General features: G+C 35.7%; 3 protein-coding genes across 4 annotated transcripts; all 3 read left to right on the forward strand.

Annotated features, from left to right (window-relative positions):
* The first annotated feature begins 789 nt into the window (after nt 1-789).
* Nucleotides 790-6,786, forward strand: LOC125219591 (protein INVOLVED IN DE NOVO 2-like). The gene is made up of 8 exons (XM_048121610.1): nt 790-863; nt 1,946-3,227; nt 3,360-3,541; nt 3,934-4,002; nt 4,090-4,377; nt 5,459-5,659; nt 6,118-6,356; nt 6,444-6,786. The coding sequence occupies exons 2-7, from the start codon at nt 1,961-1,963 to the stop codon at nt 6,352-6,354; spliced, it is 2,244 nt and encodes a 747-aa protein (XP_047977567.1). The 5' UTR covers nt 790-863; nt 1,946-1,960; the 3' UTR covers nt 6,355-6,356; nt 6,444-6,786.
* Nucleotides 6,787-8,325: 1,539 nt separating this feature from the next.
* LOC125217915 (telomere repeat-binding protein 5-like) lies at nt 8,326-9,214 on the forward strand. The gene is made up of 3 exons (XM_048119491.1): nt 8,326-8,574; nt 8,666-8,729; nt 8,810-9,214. The coding sequence occupies exons 1-3, from the start codon at nt 8,420-8,422 to the stop codon at nt 9,014-9,016; spliced, it is 426 nt and encodes a 141-aa protein (XP_047975448.1). The 5' UTR covers nt 8,326-8,419; the 3' UTR covers nt 9,017-9,214.
* Nucleotides 9,215-12,988: 3,774 nt separating this feature from the next.
* LOC125222002 (scarecrow-like protein 14) lies at nt 12,989-16,672 on the forward strand. 2 transcript variants are annotated; one of them, XM_048124373.1, is made up of 3 exons: nt 12,989-13,108; nt 13,510-15,992; nt 16,384-16,672. In XM_048124373.1, exon 2 carries the CDS (start codon nt 13,536-13,538, stop codon nt 15,714-15,716), a length of 2,181 nt encoding a protein of 726 aa, XP_047980330.1. In that variant the 5' UTR covers nt 12,989-13,108; nt 13,510-13,535; the 3' UTR covers nt 15,717-15,992; nt 16,384-16,672. The 2 variants fall into 2 exon arrangements, with proteins under 2 accessions (XP_047980330.1, XP_047980331.1); XM_048124374.1 differs by lacking the exon at nt 12,989-13,108 and adding an exon at nt 13,249-13,315.
* The last annotated feature ends 1,328 nt before the right edge of the window (nt 16,673-18,000 follow it).

Raw genomic sequence — 18,000 nt, forward strand, 5'->3', positions numbered from 1 at the left:
TTTCTAAATCTCTCTTTATTTACTAATTATAATTTAAAACTCATGTCCAAATAAAAATGCATATTAAAACTTAATTCCCGTCTACCGCCTTTGGGTGTAAATATGAATAAATTTTAGTCCACCAGAACAAAATACTCTATCCGTCTCTGAAAATTTATCACTTATTTCTTTTTTTATCCGTCCCTAAAAATTTGTCACCTTTCACTTTTATCATTTTTGGTAATAGACCCCACATTCCACTAACTCATTCTCACTCACATTTTATTTTAAAACTAATATATAAAAGTAGGATCCATATGACACTAACTTTTTCAACCCACTTTATACTCCCTCCGTCTCATTTAAGATGACACATTTTTCTTTTTAGTTTGTCCCAACTAAGATGACACATTTCCTTTTTTGGAAACTTTCTCTCTCCAATTAATACATTCAACCACTTTTTCTCTCTTATTAAAATATCCATCTTTCTTTATCTCTCTACTTTAATACTTACACTCACATTTTCCCTCTCCAATTCAACACTTTAACCAATAACTCCTGAAACCCCGTGCCGGCTAAGCAATGTGTCATCTTAGCCGGGACGGAGGGAGTATTATATTTTTTAAAACCCGTGCTGAATCAAATGGTGCCAAATTTTAAGGGGTAGGATGTAGAAATTAGGTATAGTTGAAGGGGTGCAAAATGCAAATAGTAATTACCCTTCTGCAAAATTACTGCCTCACGCTTCCAGAACTAGTACGAAAAACAAAACTTGTGCTTTATTTTCATCCAACTTCGCAGTTTCATTTTCTGCAAAATCATTCCACCGATATTCATAGCTTGCAGACTTGCACTTTTCCATAAGCATTTACTCTTTTCCAAAGGTATCAATCAGCTGTGGAGAAGTTTTTGCATAATATTGTGTCGTATGCTCCCGCTAATATCACGCATATATTGATTTAAGCAACTCTTCCGATTTTGTTTTGTTAAAAACCCTAGACTACTTTTCGTCATCTTCTCGACATTTAAACCCTAGATCACTGATCTCTCCTCTTTATACTTGTTCAAGGTTCCGCGTGATTAAGATTAAGATGGATATGTGTTGAATCAATGCATGGTTTGTTTATTGCAGTGATTTATTTATTCTACTGTTTGTTGTTTCATTAATTTATTTATGTTTGTAACCATCTGCAACTCTGCGTTGTTTATTTTGTGCGCATTAGCAACGCAAACAGAGCTAAACTGCGGAAGTTGACGGGAAATGAAAATTGGTCCAAACTTAACTAGCTATTCATCTGTTTTCATCAACCTTTATGTGAGGAGAAACACATTTAGTGCTATGTTTTTCAAACAAATTTTCCTATTAACCGAGCATGAAAAATTAGTTTATATCCTCTTATCTTATAAAGTTTTGATGTATATGCTCATATTCTTATGGCGATTTCTGGAATTCTGGGTAGTAAATGAGATGTTATGTTGCCATTATATGAATTGATATAATAATTAATCTATTATTTGTGTAATGTCTTCTACTCTTTTCTGTTGCACCTGTGGTTTAGCTCGTATTACTTTGACTGCTTCTATTTTCAAAAGGGTAAATCGCCATCGAGGTTGTAGCCAGTCTTTCCTGAATAAGTTGTGTCTGATGTGCTAGCATCTGTGAATTGTCAATCGCACAGGCAGCATTTATTAAAATATCCCTGAAAAATAAAAACAATGGTAATCATGACATTATTCTACCAAGTGTGCTTTGGTTAGTTGTAGTGAATTAGGATGCATAACTTGTTTTTTGTTTGTAAGCACTTGGCTTAATTAGTATAAGGACTTTTTACTTACTTAAAGCAAGAGCTTTTGCACTTTATTATCCAATACTTACATCTATGCCTAGAAAATATTAGATAAAATATTTTTCATATTTAAGTATCAGCTTCATCATTCTTTTTCTTTCCTTATCTTGTTCATCAAGGATTGCAGGTTGACGATGTCTGACAGAAGAAAAAAGAGTGAAAGTAGGTGCTCAGAGCTGGAAGATTTAAAGTATAAGTACTATAAAGATTTGAGGGATGGAAAACTCAAAATCGCTGGCTCTGGGAAGTATCTTCGATGCCCTTTTTGTGAGAATTATAGGAGAAGTGAGTATAATCTGTTAGAGCTTGAACAACATGCATCTAGAATTGCAAAAGAATCAAAAAGTGCGACCTTCGGGGACAAAGCTCGACACTTAGGATTGCTTAAGTACTTGGATCGTTATGGAGATGAGGTAGGAAGTAAATCACAATCTATGAAGAGAAGTCCTCATATTTCAAAGAGTCGTCATGATGATAACAGAAAATATGGGAAATATACTGGAAAATCTAGGTTACCACAGGGAGCCCCAAATGACAGTTTATGCTCTGTAGAGAGAACTATTCCGAATGTAGATAAACCTGCTGATAGTGACATGTTAACTCATACTGCCACTGGCAATATTGACCCTGGGGAAATGGTGACAGAAGTGGGAGAAATAGTAGCACCGAGAGGAAATTTAGTTGGTGAAGTAGATGAACTAGTCACTGAGGCTGGAGAAAGAAATACTGAATCAGCAGATGTAGGCGGCATTGCCAAATATAGATCATTAAAATCTGAAGAGAACTTGCTGTCCCGATCTCGTACTGCTATAAGGCAGTCTGCTGACAGAGGTGATGACGAGCCTATCGTTTGGCCTTGGATGGCTGTTGTTGCAAACCTTCCAATTGAGAAAAAAGATGGAAGATATGTGGGTGAAAGTGGCAGAAAGCTCAAGGATGAGTGGGTTATCCAAGGATACAATCCTGTGAAGGTTCACCCTTTGTGGGGTTTCCAGGGCCACTCGGGATTTGCGATTGTTGAGTTCAGCAAAGATTGGGAAGGGTTCAAAAATGCTATGGCTTTTGAGAAGGCATTTGAAGTGGATAGCCATGGAAAGAGAGATTGGTATTCCAAAAGACAGAAGGGAGATAAGTTGTACGGCTGGCTTGCCCGTGAAAGGGAGTATCTGGGAGGGGGACTTATTGGTAAACATCTTCAGAATCATGCAGATCTCAAGACCATATCCGATATCCAAAAAGAACATCATAGGAAAGACGCTTCCTTGATGTGTACATTGACTAATCAATTGAAGTCAAAGAGTAAGAAATGTGAAGAGATAAAGAAGATTATTAGCAAGACTGATTTACTTATGAATAATATTGTGGTGCAAAAGGAAAATATGGCCCATAACTACAACGAAGGTAGTATATGTTACTGAGTTCTCTCTTCAGTCAAGTGCTTCATTTCATATTCTTCTAGCTGCGAAAGATTCCCACATCTACAATCAATATATGTACATATTCTAACAATTTATTTCTATCATTGTTTTCAAGAAATGAAGAAAATGCAGGATGCTGCATCGCATGAACTCAGGAAAATTTATAAGGAGCAGAAGAGAAGTAAAGAAGAACTGGACGATCGGAAAAAAGAGCTCAAGCTAAGGGAGAAAGAACTATATCAACGTCAGGCTATGAATGAGAGTGAGAAGAGAAAGCTGGATGACCAAAATAAAGAGGTGCTACATTATTTTATATATGATTGGGAATCAGTTATTTATGTTCCTGATCTTGATCCCCCAAAAAAGAACTATATCACGTCATGTTTGGGAATCAGTTATTTATGTTCCTGATCTTGATCCCCGCTCCCCCAAAAAAGAATGAAAAAATGAAGTACTCCGTCCCATTAAAGATGACCCACTTTCCTTTTTGGTTTGTCCCAATCAAGATGACTCATTACTAAAAATGGAAACACATTTTATCTCTACTTTATTCCGTCTCTCTTACTTTCCTCTCTCCACTTAACACACAATATAAAGTTGCATAAAATCCCGTGCCGTCCAAGGAAGGGGTCATCTTCCTTGGGACGAGGGAGTATTTGGAATTAAAAATGACAGGTGATTTTCTGCAGAATGATATGGCTATCTTGCAACACCAGAAGGCTGACGAGAATATACTGAAACTTGCTGAAGAACAGAAGGTCCGTTACTTGTTCTATTCTTCCGTAACACATGCAATCTCTTCTGACGTTTAATGCAGTTTGTAAATTTTGATCACTTATTACCAGAGAGAGAAAGAACTCCTTCACAAAAAGATCTTAGAACTTGAGGCAAAACTTGATCAGAAGCAAGCATTAGAGTTGCAGATTGAGCACATAAAGGGAGCTATTGGGGTTATGAAACTTATGGCTGAAGAAGGAGATATGGAAGCTAAGAAGAAGCTGGAGTCAATTGAAGAGGAGCTTAGGGATAAAGAAGAAGAACTTGATGGTGTGGAATCTCTAAATTCAAATCTTATAATCAAGGAGAGAAGGACTAATGAAGAGGTTCAAGAAGCTCGCAAGGAGCTGATTGCTGTAAGTTTTTGGTTCTGTTTGATTATAGTACCAGTTACCCACTCTCTGCGTGTAATTTTCGTTAAGCTGATTAACCACTAATTGCTCTCCGCAGTGCATCGTATCAGGATATTTTATCCTGTCACATAGATTCTGTAATATAGACTTCAAATGGATAGCAGTATCCTTCTAAGTGACTAAACTTGGCTTTAGTGTTCACTAATAATCAGCAAATTTATTATTGTATTGTCAGAGTTATCAAACGTGCGTATATTAAATATTACACAGAGTATGAAATGTAGTCATAAAAGAATTAGGCAACTCAGATTCCTTTCCTTTTTCTCTTCTAGCATGCACTTTTAATTTGCTATGAAAATTGTACTACCTCCATATGCGAAAAATAGTCACATTTTTCCATTTTGGTATGTCCACCAAAATTATTCTCTATCTATGACAAGTTTCTTTTTCTAATGATGTGAGTCTCATTTTCCACTAACAATTCTTCAACCACTTTTTCTTTTTATCTCTTTTACTTTACCAAATTTGCATTAAAACCCATGTCGTCCACTACCAAGATTATTTTTTATGGAAGGAGGTAGCATTCTTTTTGTTGTTGTGTAAGACAACGTATTCCTAATACCAGACTTCATTCTTTTGGCCGCTGTAATTGGATACTATCAATGAAGGAGCTAGATTTAAAGTTCAAATTTGGATTATCAGTAAAACACTTTGGTGATTGAGTATTGAGTCTCTTAGCGATATAGTTCCTGGCCATTTGGGCAGTCCTTTCTTGATAGTTCTTCCTTTTTCTTACTTTCAAGTACATAAAAATGTTTTGGAACATGGGGGAAGAATTATTACCATGGGAAAAAGTCAATAGATATTCTCTTGTAATGATATTTCTTGTGGACCATGCACATGTCTAACTCCAAGGTTGCAAAAAATTTCTTATACTTGAATCAGTAAACATTGATGTTAAATTGTTGCAGCATCATGACAAATGCAAAATAAACAAGCTTTTGTTGCTTCAATTATAGTGGTTGGGGTGAAGTATATATCTTGAATCTAACTGGCATTTGATGTTTAACTTAATCATGTATAGGGTATAAAAGGTGGCCGTGCCAACATATGTGTGAAGAGGATGGGGGATCTGGATGAGAAACCATTTATAAATCTCGTGAAGGTGAAATATGGCAATGCAGATGCAGAAAAAGCACTGGAACTTGTTTCCTTATGGGAAGATCACCTTAGAGATTCATATTGGCATCCATATAAAGTAAAAGTGGAAGGAGGAAAGCCCAAGGTATGCTTTTTTAAGCAATGTTGCATCACTAATTTGTGCTCTCCTTTTTTTACTGCTTGATGAGATCTCTCATGATATCAAGCCTGAACTTAAGTGGACAAGCTTTACATCTGGGTCGTAGAGAAGTTTGAACTAAACGTATATTGTACAGATCTCAAAATCTTTTTTAGTATAGTATCATATGTAATTGATTTGATTGATTATGAAACAAATCTCACTATATGCGCACACACACATCTTAGCAGTATTTTAATATTCTGTTCTCTCTTCAGAATTGTTAGAATAGAACATTATTGTGAACTCCAACTGAGGTGTGATACTCCCCCAATGCTCAACTAAAGTAAAATTATGTATCCAATATAACGATCTCAACGTACAAATTGTTTATATTTTTTTGTTCTTCAAGAAAGCTGTCTTTTCCATATCATTCTATGACTCAATTTTTGCTCGATTGTTAGGAGGTACTTGATGAAAATGACGACAAGCTGAAAGAGCTAAAAAATGAACTTGGGGAAGAAGTTTACGATGTAGTGACGAAGGCTCTGAATGAATTGAACGAGTACAATCCAAGCGGTAGGTATCCAGTACCAGAGTTGTGGAATACCAGTGAACAGAGGAGGGCTATGCTCAAAGAGGGAATTGCACAGTTAATGAAACAATGGAAGCTCCACAAACCAAAACGCCGAAGGAATTAAAGGTTTGTCAGCTGCAACTTATAGCAGGATTATTGATTTCCTTACATGTTCTGTTTCTTAATTTAGTCCTTTGTATATTGCTGTTGCAGGAAAATTGAAGTTCTTGGTTTTGTGTCTATCCTATGCATATCGGATAATGCTTCTACTTGACGCCAAAAGTTGTCGGTAATTCTAATTGATGTTGTTCTTAACCAGAAGGTAAGGCTAACCTTTTGTTGTCTTTAATGCCAGACTTTTGGTTTCTTTGTCATCCATTGTGATATAACTTTGAATCAAAATGGACCTCGAGCCATTGTATTTTGATAACTATTCAGTATATTCTGGCCAAATGGAACTATCCTTTGCTTTACCGGAGCGGATTATCCATATTTGCCAACTGTATCTTTGAACCAGTTGAATAGTTTTGAAGTTTATAAACATATGTAATCTAAATTGTCACAAGAATGTCTTGGCAATCATGCAAATGCAAATCAGCGATTGCCACTTGTTCCTCCCCACAAACATGAGGGTCTTTCCCCTCATCCTTGTCAGAAACTCCGGTCCATTGAAGCTGGGATTTGGCAGTTGAATTCGGGGTCGATGATAGGGCTCCTGGTTGAGTTTATAAGAACCGGGCAAGATGTTGCAGGAGGTGCTGTTGGTGTGAAGAAGCATTAGGCTCATTGTGGTTGGACAATGGACAGAACCAGATGATACTATAACTAATGAAATTTGATTGCATCTGCACCAATATAAAGTGGGATGAGGAGGCAAGTGAACGAGAGAGAATACTGATTAACTCCAGCTCACTCCTCTCAATCACTACTTATTGAATCATTTTTTCTTATAAAAAAACTGTATTTACTTTTATACTTTACTCGGTTTTCTAATCTATTCTCTTCATCTGAGTTTTAAACATCAATTTTTTTAAAGAAAGTACTATTATTATTATTATTATTATTATTGGTAAATTAAAAAATCAAAAATAATTTCAGGGGTACAAAAATATTTAAAGAAAATTCCCTCCCTGGTAAACCTAACGTTTTATAGATGGGTAGCGTAGTAGGAGCCACTGGATTCACATCCCACTTCCACGAGGCATCATCCATGGCCCACAAGAGAACAGGTCTTCAATGGTATGGTATGGAAGGGGTGGTTTTCACAGGGTTTTTGCTTATCTTTTCAAAGAAAACAACAATTTAGATAAAAAGCATAGCATAAAATTTAAAAGATTAGTTCTTTTTATCGTTTAAAATGGATTAGATGATCTGGTTGTTCAAGATTCAAGAAGGGTTGGAAAAAGTTTTGATCTTGCGTTGTTTGTTGGCATGGTTGAAGATAATTCATGGTGGCTTGGAAGAGATTCTGATGATCACATTTCTGTTTGTGGTTTTGCTAATACTTCAGATTTTTCTTCAAAGGGGAAAATCTAAGAGCTTACGTAATTATTTTCCTTATCATTTGGAAGTTTGATTTTACCATGCAAAGAATTTTCAAAATTTGTATCTTGTTACTATTATTCATGATATAATATCATAAAATACTGCTGAAATTCCTTTTACTTAATGGTTTCTGCTCTTCTCCTCTCTTTTCGTCCAGCCTCTTAATTTCTGTGTTTGTTTTTAAAATGAATTCCATCACTTATAAACTATTCCATCATAAAAAGGTAGTATATCATTTTTAATGCAACCGCAATAATTTTGTTTTGGATTCTTTCATCAAAAGCTCAACCTTTTGCGCTTGGATTTTGATATAAGCAATCTCCGATTGAGTTTCCTTTATGGTTATGGAAGCAGTAAATACAGTACTTGGCGGTGGGTTACGTGTTGGAGTAGTACTTCAGGGTAAGAAGATTCGAGATGATAACAAGACTTTGTTGCAAACCGGAATTTGTCATGATAACAAGATGGATACCCTGGGATTCACTCTCGAGGCGAACCCTGCCAGGTATTCTTCGATTCGCAAAAGCAGACTATTGTTTGGGGACGAAGGGAGTAATTTATTTGTATGTACGACTCAAAGTGGCTGCCAGCTGGGGAACAATTTCATAGAAAGCGATCACGATTCAGCTCCTTCTCCTCCTGGTATGTCGTCGCAGAGAACCACTTCAGAGTCCAAGGCACTGGTCCCAGCGAAACAAGACGTGTTAGCTGTGGTGTCAGTGAGGAAATCTAAGCGACCCTTCACCGTTGTTGAAGTGGAAGCTCTAGTTCAGGTTGTTGGGAAACTCGGAACTGGAAGGTATTGTTGAAACCTTCTAAGCATGTGATTATGATGGTTTCGGATTCGCTTAAAGCTGCGTGTTTAAGTCATAGGCTAATTATTCGTGCAGATGGCGCAGTGTCAAACTGAGAGCTTTTGATAATGCAAAACATAGGACTTATGTCGATTTGAAGGTAAAATGAGTAACCGTTATGTCTACAACGTATAAGATGTTTTGCGTTGGTAAAATGGCGTATAATGAAGTACTAGTTAGTTGTCCGTTTTGGTCCACACCTCACAAAGGCGGGGTGAGCCCGGGCCACAGGAACTCCTGGACAGGGTCTTGACGGCTCATGCTTACTGGTCACGGCATCAACCAAAACAGCACAGCCAGACACTTGCCTGTTTCTATAGAAGTTGGGCTCCTTTTGTCGACGAGACAGGACACGACATGACACGACACGTCAGTTTAGGTGTGTGATATCTTCATTTTGTTTTCCTGTGATTAATTCAATACTAATAGTAGTATGTATAACAAGTGTGTCAAAATAAAAGGAGAAAATTAGTCTATTTATGTACTAATATTTGGGTTGTAGCAGTTGTAAATTGGTTAAGGAATAAGAGGCAGAATTCATTATGCTATACTGGGAAACTTGCAATCTTTTTTAGTGTGAAGTTTCTCTCAATTGTAATATAATCGCGTCTTGTTGATGTAGAACCATTGATTTTGCCCAGTATAAAGGCATTACTTCTGTCCCAACTAAGTTGATACAAAATTTTTAGGTATGGAGATTAAAAAACTGTGTTAAATATATTAAATGAAAGTAAAATAAAATAGGAAAGAGAAAAAAGCAGGAGCGATAAAGAGAGTAAAGTAGATGATGAAATAAAGTAAGAATCATTTGATGTTTTGTTTTGTGTCAAAAAAGAAAATAACTTAACTTTGCTCGGACGTTCCAAAAAAAAATACGACTCAACTGAGTTGGGACGGAGGGAGTATTTTAACAAGAGGGTTTTTGTTATAAACATTTGTATGAGATTTTCCCATTGTATATCATCCATGCCTTCAATTGCAATATCTTGAAACGAATTTATGGGTGAATTGTAAGAAAAGTGAATAATTTTAACTTTCACTCTTAAAATCTTTCTATCCACTTTTTGAAGATATAATGTTATACACTTTGACTGTTTTAACTAAGTAGACCATTATTGGAAATGGAGAGACTTCTAGAAGCAAAACAAGTTGTAAAGAGAAAGAAAAAGAGAACTTGTATACATTTCTTCTTCAAGTCTTGAATTAATTTTTGGTTATTATATTGGCCTTAACGTTTTACATCATATGTCGGGATTTTGAAGACAAGGTCGCATCTGCACACTAGTTTATTAAAGAAGAACATTAAATAATAATACTCCCTCAATCCGTTAAATGATATCATATTTTGCCATTTTTGAATATACGCGATTTAATGTTTCAGTACATTTTTCATTCTAAGTAAATGGAATTCACCATTCACCTAACTCATTTCACTCACGTTCTATTATAAAATTAATATATAAAAATGGAGTCCATCACAAGTCTAATAAAACATATGTCGAATCAAAATGAGACTATAAATAACGGATCTAGGGAGTATTATTAATTTACACAATTTTTTCATCTTAAGTGTATATTCTTTTTAAAATGGGTGATTTATTTACACCATGTAGCTAGTATATTTTCTGCTTTCAATATTATTTTATTTAGGTGTTTTATAGTTTCGATTTTATTTTGTAAAAAATAAATTATTAATGTGTCAAAAAATAAATTATTAATGTGTCAAAATACAAAACACTAGGAGTTACTTTAGAAAATTACACAAAGACTTTTATGCTACCCTGGGATAATTCTAATATCTGTCAGAAGCCTCCAAGTTATATTTCTCCTCTTCAAACCAACAAATAACTAAATGAAGCTCAGTCAAAATATGATTAATTATTTGTCTAGTCAAAGCAAAAACTTGCACACAAAGGTTCCAGCTTCCAAGTATTTAATTGATAAGTGGGTTAATTTGTCCATTTTTAAATGAGAACATATTTCTTTATTATTCACATACATCCACTAAATTTTTAGGTGACTCAGTTCTCGGTCAATATACGGAGAAAGAAATATTTAATCAAACTAAACTGAGCTAATAAAATGGATTGTTTTGTTTGGGCTCACCAAAGCCAAATAAGTTTATGACAAATATGCTTCACCTAAATACTTCTAGTTATGCATGGATAATAGTACCTACTTAATAATACATGTTGTCTCAGAAAGTAACAACATAATTTCATTCAACTTTAATATTTTATCGTCTTAAGTAGCAAAAACGAAATTGTTATAGGTTTTATCATCTAGTCAAAAGTGTTACTTAAAATGCTAATTGATGAAAAACTAGCACTAATCATTGCAGGAACAAGACCAAAATGTAGGCCAAATAGATTAATAAAGAATGATTCAAGCTTTGACTGCTTAATTTTGAAACTAGCTTCGGTCAATGCTTCTCTGGACTTGGACATATTAGAAACTTTATTGAGTAAATCTCTTAGCCCATCAGATTTTTAAATATCCAATCAACTTGTGTAATTAGATTGGGTGGAGTAGACCCACAACTGTTCGAGTCAAATAGACCCGAACCCGAATTTTGAAATTGTAGTGATGCTCAGTGATGCTAATAAATTGTATACTTGCTAGTAATTGTAAATTGTAATAATGATGCTAATAAATTGCGCATCAATTAATACGCATGATTGCAAGATGATCTAGTGATGCTAATAAATTGTGTATCAATACGCATGATTGCAAGATGATCTACTGCATGAAACTCTAACTTATGCTAGATAGCAAGCTCAAATAATGAATGGATATAAAATATCTTGACACGTGGAAAATGAATTCAATTAAAAAGGAGACCAGATTATGTAATTCGGATTCGGTGCTTCGATATTAACCACGATAGTAAAACTTATTAACACTTCATTTGTCCCGTCGCAAGCGATTAACTCTTTTCGATATGAGATTTAAGAAAATAATATTTATTGAGTTAAGTAAGGAGAATAGTGCATAACAGTAAATAAAGTATGAGAGATAATGAGAGAATGAAGTATAAAAGAAAATATAGTAGTTTTTGCCGAAAAAAGAAATCAACCACTTGCGATAGGGCATCCAAAATGAAAAGCTGATCAGCTGCGGTGCAAAGGAAAAAGTATTTCTTGAAGACTTCAATTAAATGGGGATTGATTTGTGATTAATGGATGAGTTCAATTCAAAATTCGTTAGATCCCTAGCCAAACTCTATAAATCCTCTTTAAATGGGGAGGAGAATCGGTAACAATTCATGTGGTGAACAATACTTCCTCTGGTCCACAGTAAATGTCTCATATTAGATCAGTGCGGATTTTAAGAAATTATTTGACTTTGTTAGTAAAATTATATTTAAAAAGTTAGTGGAATGTGAGTCTTATTTTTATATATTTAGTTTTATAATACAATGAGAGTGAGAATTAGTTAGTGAAATTTAGACATTTAATGAAATGAAATGAGATATTTATTAGGAACTATCCAAATAAGTAAATATGAGACATTTAATGTATGTTTCAATAACTAAAATATAAATTCTAGTAGTCCCTCCGTTCCCTAAATATTGTCACACTTTGACCAGACACGAGTTTTAAGAAATTTAATAAAAAGTGAGTTGAAAAAGTTAGTTGAATGTAAGTCCTACTTTTATATATTAGTTTTATAATAAAATGTGATTAGGAATGAGTTAGTGGAATATGGGTCCACTACCAAGAATGGTATAAAGTGAAATGAGACAAATTTTGTGGGACGGACGGAAATAGATTAATTGGACAAACTTTCGGGGACGGAGGGAGTACTATATTTTTTATACTCCCTTCTTTTTTAAAAAATAGCAACTATTTCCATTTTGAACTGTTCCTTAAAATTAGAAACTTATAATCTTTCAATTTTAGGACATGGACCTCATAATCCACTAACTCTGTTTTCACTACTTTTTCTCTTCCTCTCCCTTGTTTACTCATTTTTCTTACTTTACCAATTCTTCTTACTTACTTTATCAATTGTGCATTAAAACTCGTGTCGTTTCAAATGTTTCTATTTTTTTAATACGTAAGTTGTACAAAATTTACAGTTTGAAATTTAATTAATTTTTTTTTATAATTCAAAATATTTTTGATAAGCAAAATTAGTTGGGAACTTTAATAATACTACTACATATTATCGTAATCAAACATATACTACTACATATTATCGTAATCAAACATATACTACTACAATACTACTAACATGACTCTGTAACCATTTAAAGAAAATAGAAGTAGTACTACTATAGTAATGCCACGTGGCATATAACTATGAAATTGGTTATAGCGAAGCAGAAATGAAGGGTTATTTAGTAAAAATTGTTGTAATAAACAATAGAGACAGAATAATGCTAATGCCTATCCATAATTAACGATATACTCGATCCCAGTTAACTCAATCCACAATCTTTACTCCTCCGCTTTTTTCACTTTACGAATTTTTGAGGTACACACGCAGATTCTCCTTTTCTACTCACTTCACCTTTCAATCTCCAATACTTGCTTCACTATTTTATTTTCTGTTAATCTAAGCAGTTTTCTGTTCAGTTTTTTTTTTTTTTTTTTTTTTTTTTTTTTTTGTGGATTTCAGATGCAATCTTTTCCATAATTTATGTTGCTTTTTCAGCGTATGATGAACATGGTTATCTAAGTAGTAAGGACTCGTGTTACTGTTGTTACCAATTTCTTGTTCGCTGAATTTAGAAACAATATTTATCACTGTTGATTTGTTTGGATTGGATTGTTATATATAGCCTTGTGGGTTTTAATTTCTTAATCAGTTTGATTCTTGGCTCCTTTTTTAGTAAATCGGAGTAATTATTGACAATTAACATTCTGTTTGATTAGGGTTTTTATTGGAGTCATCCTTTCTCATGGATCCTTGGTTCAGTGATTCCGATACAGCTAATGAATTTAGTTTTGATGATGGAGGCTTTCTCCCCATTTATGATCAGTCTCAAAACCTTGATGTCCTGGATATCCCTTTCCTTCCTCTTAGCCCAGGCCCTGATAATTTTGCTCCATCTTTAAATCTGAGCTACGAAACCGACTCTCCTGACGATGTAGACTCTGATCCAGTGCTAAAGTTTCTCAATCAGATTCTGGTTGAAGAGGATATGGAAGAGAAGCCTAGCATGTTTCACGACCCCCTTGCCCTACGCGCTGCTGAGAAATCCTTGTATGAAGTCATTGGACAGACATACCCGCCTTCCCCGTCCTATCCAGCAACTTCTGGCGATAACAAGTTGGACAGTCCCGATAGCTTTTTTGGGAACTCCAGTGAGTACACGAGCAGCAGTAATGCCGGTAGTACTTCTATTGATCCGGGTGAACATGGTCATCAGCAGGATCTTTTGTTGGAATCAGTCATGCCGATCAATTCACAACCATTACCACATGCTGTAAACAACACCTATGGTAATGGGAATGCACAGATGGACTCCTTTGGCGATGCAAGCCTCCTTCAGAGTTTTTTTGGTGATAGTGAATCTGTCTTGCAGTTCAAGAGAGGGATGGAAGAAGCTAGTAAATTCCTTCCTACCAGTAATCCATTGATTATTGATCTGGACAAATATGAACTGCCTCAAAAATCAGAAGATATAAGTACAGCTGTTGCAATCAAAACAGAAAAAGAAGAGCCTCGTGATTCTTCTAATAGTAGCCTCAAGGGAAGGAAGCATCAATATCCAGATGATGGGAATTCGGAAGACGTGGAAAGAAGCAGCAAGCAATTTGCAACAAACATTGAAGAGGTTGAATTATCTGAAATGTTTGATAGAGTTCTTCTATGCACTGATGTCAAGAAGGAGTGTGGGAATGATGATGCTGAACTGGAAAGCCCGGCTCTGCTGCCAGCAGTGCTTCCTAATGGGTCTAATGGCAGAAAAGCTCGCACAAAGAAAAATGAGAAGCAGGAGGATTCCATGGACCTTAGATCCCTTTTGATAAGTTGTGCTCAATCCGTTTCTGCTGATGATCGTAGAACAGCATACGAACAATTAAGGCAGATCATGCAGCATTCTTCTCCAACTGGTGATGTGTATCAGAGGTTGGCCCATGTGTTTGCTAGTGGTCTTCAGGCACGGCTGGGTGGTACTGGAACTGAGCTTTATGCATCCCTTACTCGCAGAAAAATAACGGCTGCAGAGAAGTTAAAAGCCTACCAGGTGTATCTTTCAGCCTCTCCATTCAAGAAGATGTCGTTGGCTTATGCAAATAAGATGATTTGTTCGTTGGCTTCACAAGCAACTACACTCCATATTATTGATTTCGGTATCCTTTACGGCTTCCAGTGGCCTATCCTCATTCAGCATCTTGCTGACAGAGCCAGTGGGAATTTCAAACTGCGCATTACTGGTATTGAGCATCCTCAACCAGGTTTTAGACCAGCCGAACGTCTAGAGGAGACAGGCATCCGCTTAGCAAAATATTGTGAACGTTTTGGAGTACCGTTCGAATACCAAGCCATCGCAACACAAAACTGGGAGGCAATTAAGATTGAGGACCTTAAGATTACAAGTGGTGAGGTGATTGCTGTGAACACTCTTTTCCGGTTTGGCAGATTGCTGGATGAGACAGTTATGGTCGACAGCCCAAGGGATGCTGTTCTGAACCTAATCAGGAAAATAAAGCCACATATCTTTGTAAATGCTGTAGCAAATGGATCTTTTAATGCTCCCTTCTTCGTCACTCGCTTCAGGGAGGCCCTGTATCATTATTCTGCTTTGTTTGATATGTTTGATGCTACCTTGCCTCGTGATAATCCACAGAGGATTGATTTTGAACAAGATTTCTATGGCCGTGAGGTAATCAATGTTGTTGCATGTGAGGGAGCAGAGAGGGTTGAGAGACCCGAGACATACAAGCAGTGGCATGTTCGCCATGTACGGGCTGGGTTCAAACCACTGCCCTTGGATCAAGGGATCTTGAAAAAAATAAGACACAAGCGTTCTGGATATCACAAAGATTTTCTTTTTGATGAAGATGGCTGTTGGATGTTGCAGGGCTGGAAAGGCAGGATTCTTTATGCAAGCTCGTGTTGGGTCCCAGCTTAATGTCTGATATATGTTCAATCGGGTGTTCAGGGAAAAATCTGAGTTGATTTTCTTTCATCATCTTAACTCTAGACCTCTAAGGCAAGTGTGTAAGACAAGCATCATATACCCCCTATTCGGCTCTCCACCCTCTGCATTTTATATACATCATGAATTTGAAGAGTGAGTTTGGTGCCCCAATACTGAAAACACCAATTTCTGCATTTGCCTCTTGAGATGATATCAGCACTTGAAGTAGCATTGTATCAGTCAAAAGGGAACTTGTCATACTACAAGGTACTTGGATCTCTCTCTGGTTGAATTACACCTCAGATTTAGCTCATCATGTTGTAGAATAGCAAATCATGAGTACATAAATCAGTGACTTCCTACATGACTGCTATTGGCTCAATTTTATTGTCTTCAGGGCAAGTTTGGACTGGACTTGATATTGGATCTCTTTTTAGTTTTTTTTCTATTGTAAAATGTTTATATGATGCGATACTCAGTCCATGTTGTTTGTAATTAGTAAATTCGCAGTAGATATTGGATTGCGGTAGTGTATTTTATAAGATGTAGACAATAGTTGTCCCCTTCACCAACTTGCTATCCTGGTCATTTGATATAATAACTGCTTAGTGCTGGACTGCTGGTAGACTAATATGGTAATATCTGAACTTGTTTTCAGAAGCTATTGGTTATGGAGATCGCTCGTCGCTGTATTGCCATCTTTCCGCAGTATCGCCTAAAAGGGCAGCCAACACATCCTCTGAAGATTGCTCTTTCACTCCGCCTATGCAAAATCTGGAGACAGAGTTGCGATATGTGCTCGGGAGGATGGAGTTTGACGCAGCAGAAAATTGCTTTTGGTGTGAATTATCAGTTGTAAATTAGATTTTTGTTAGTTTTATTTGTAACTGTAGTAACTAGTAACTGTTGTTTGTTTCCACTGAAAATCTGCATTCGATTTAACCCAATGGGACTTAGTTTTTAATATAATGATAGTTTTATAAGATACATTCACTCTTAAGTCTTAACCACCTAGTAGATAAAGTGAAGCAACTGATACTTTGTTTACTGAGTTAAGGCGGCTCCGATTCAGTTGACAGTCAAGGCTACTACCGATAAATAAATTTATAGTAACAGTCAACCATTTTCCGCTTTTAAGTGTTAATTAAATTTGGAAGGCGATGTATAAAATCTTTTTAATTTACTTGCATACGGATATAATCAAACCAATCACAATTAAACAATACCATACCAACACCATGACTAGACATTTTATTCCCCTGTCCGCCGATATGAGTTCTATTTTTTCATTTCGGTCCGCCGCCAATAGAAGTCATGGTTCATTTTACTATGAATAGTAATAGCCCATACATTTCACTCACTCATTTCGCTCACATCTTCTTTAAGACTAATACTCTCACCGTCCCAAGGTTGTTGGAGCATTTCTTTTTAGCACGAGATTTAAGAAATTGATTTGTTAAAAATGTTAAAGTGGAGAGAGTAAGTAATTGAGGGAATAAAGTAAGAGAGATGGAAAACATAGTAAAGTAAGAGAGGAAATAAAGTTTTTACCATAAACGGAAATGACTCAACTACCTTGGGATAAACTAAAAATGAATGCCTTGGGACTGATGGAGTATTACGAGTGAAATCTATGTACCACTGACTTTATACAACTAATTTTTTTTAAAACTCGTGTAAGAAAGAAGTGAGTATCATACTCTGAAATAAAGCACCATTATGCATGTTTTTAAATGTATGGTGGAGGAATAAACGGCCCATTACTTTTGAAATAGGTCAATAGTACTAAGAGGAAATATATAGTTGGTTTCACACCAGTGCTCTAGTGTTCTACTAATACGAGCGAATTACCTTTTGAATAGTTTTTGTTGGTTTCACACCAGTGCTCTAGAGTTCTACTAATACGAGTGAATTACCTTTTTGAATAGTTTTTGTCGGTTTCACACCGGTGCTAACAATTCCACTAATATTTCCTGTAACGCTACTGCTAACATTGTAAGATTTTTATCACAAAATGCAAGGAAAATAATACTCCATTTGTCCCATTAGAAATGAAACGTTTTCTTTTTAGTCTGTCCCATTAAAAATGAAACATTTCTTAAAATAGAAACATCTCTATCTCTACTTTTTCATCTCTCTTACTTTACTCTCTCTTCATTAACTCACAAAACAAACTACATAAAAACCTGTGTCAAATCCCAAATGTTGCATATTTAATGGGACGAAGGGAGTACAAAAAAAGATAACATTCATCAAAGAATCATCGAGGACACTT

Source organism: Salvia hispanica, chromosome 4 (assembly GCF_023119035.1).
Source record: "Salvia hispanica cultivar TCC Black 2014 chromosome 4, UniMelb_Shisp_WGS_1.0, whole genome shotgun sequence".
NCBI lineage: Eukaryota > Viridiplantae > Streptophyta > Magnoliopsida > Lamiales > Lamiaceae > Salvia > Salvia hispanica.

Coding starts and splice junctions, on each gene's coding strand:
- LOC125219591 (XM_048121610.1), top strand. CDS start 1,961: ATGTCTGACAGAAGAAAAAAGAGTGAAAGTAGGTGCTCAGAGCTGGAA. Junction 3,542..3,933: donor TGGATGACCAAAATAAAGAG/GTGCTACATTAT, acceptor GATTTTCTGCAG/AATGATATGGCTATCTTGCA. Junction 4,003..4,089: donor AACTTGCTGAAGAACAGAAG/GTCCGTTACTTG, acceptor ACTTATTACCAG/AGAGAGAAAGAACTCCTTCA.
- LOC125217915 (XM_048119491.1), top strand. CDS start 8,420: ATGTCGTCGCAGAGAACCACTTCAGAGTCCAAGGCACTGGTCCCAGCG. Junction 8,575..8,665: donor GGGAAACTCGGAACTGGAAG/GTATTGTTGAAA, acceptor TTATTCGTGCAG/ATGGCGCAGTGTCAAACTGA. Junction 8,730..8,809: donor GGACTTATGTCGATTTGAAG/GTAAAATGAGTA, acceptor AGTACTAGTTAG/TTGTCCGTTTTGGTCCACAC.
- LOC125222002 (XM_048124373.1), top strand. CDS start 13,536: ATGGATCCTTGGTTCAGTGATTCCGATACAGCTAATGAATTTAGTTTT.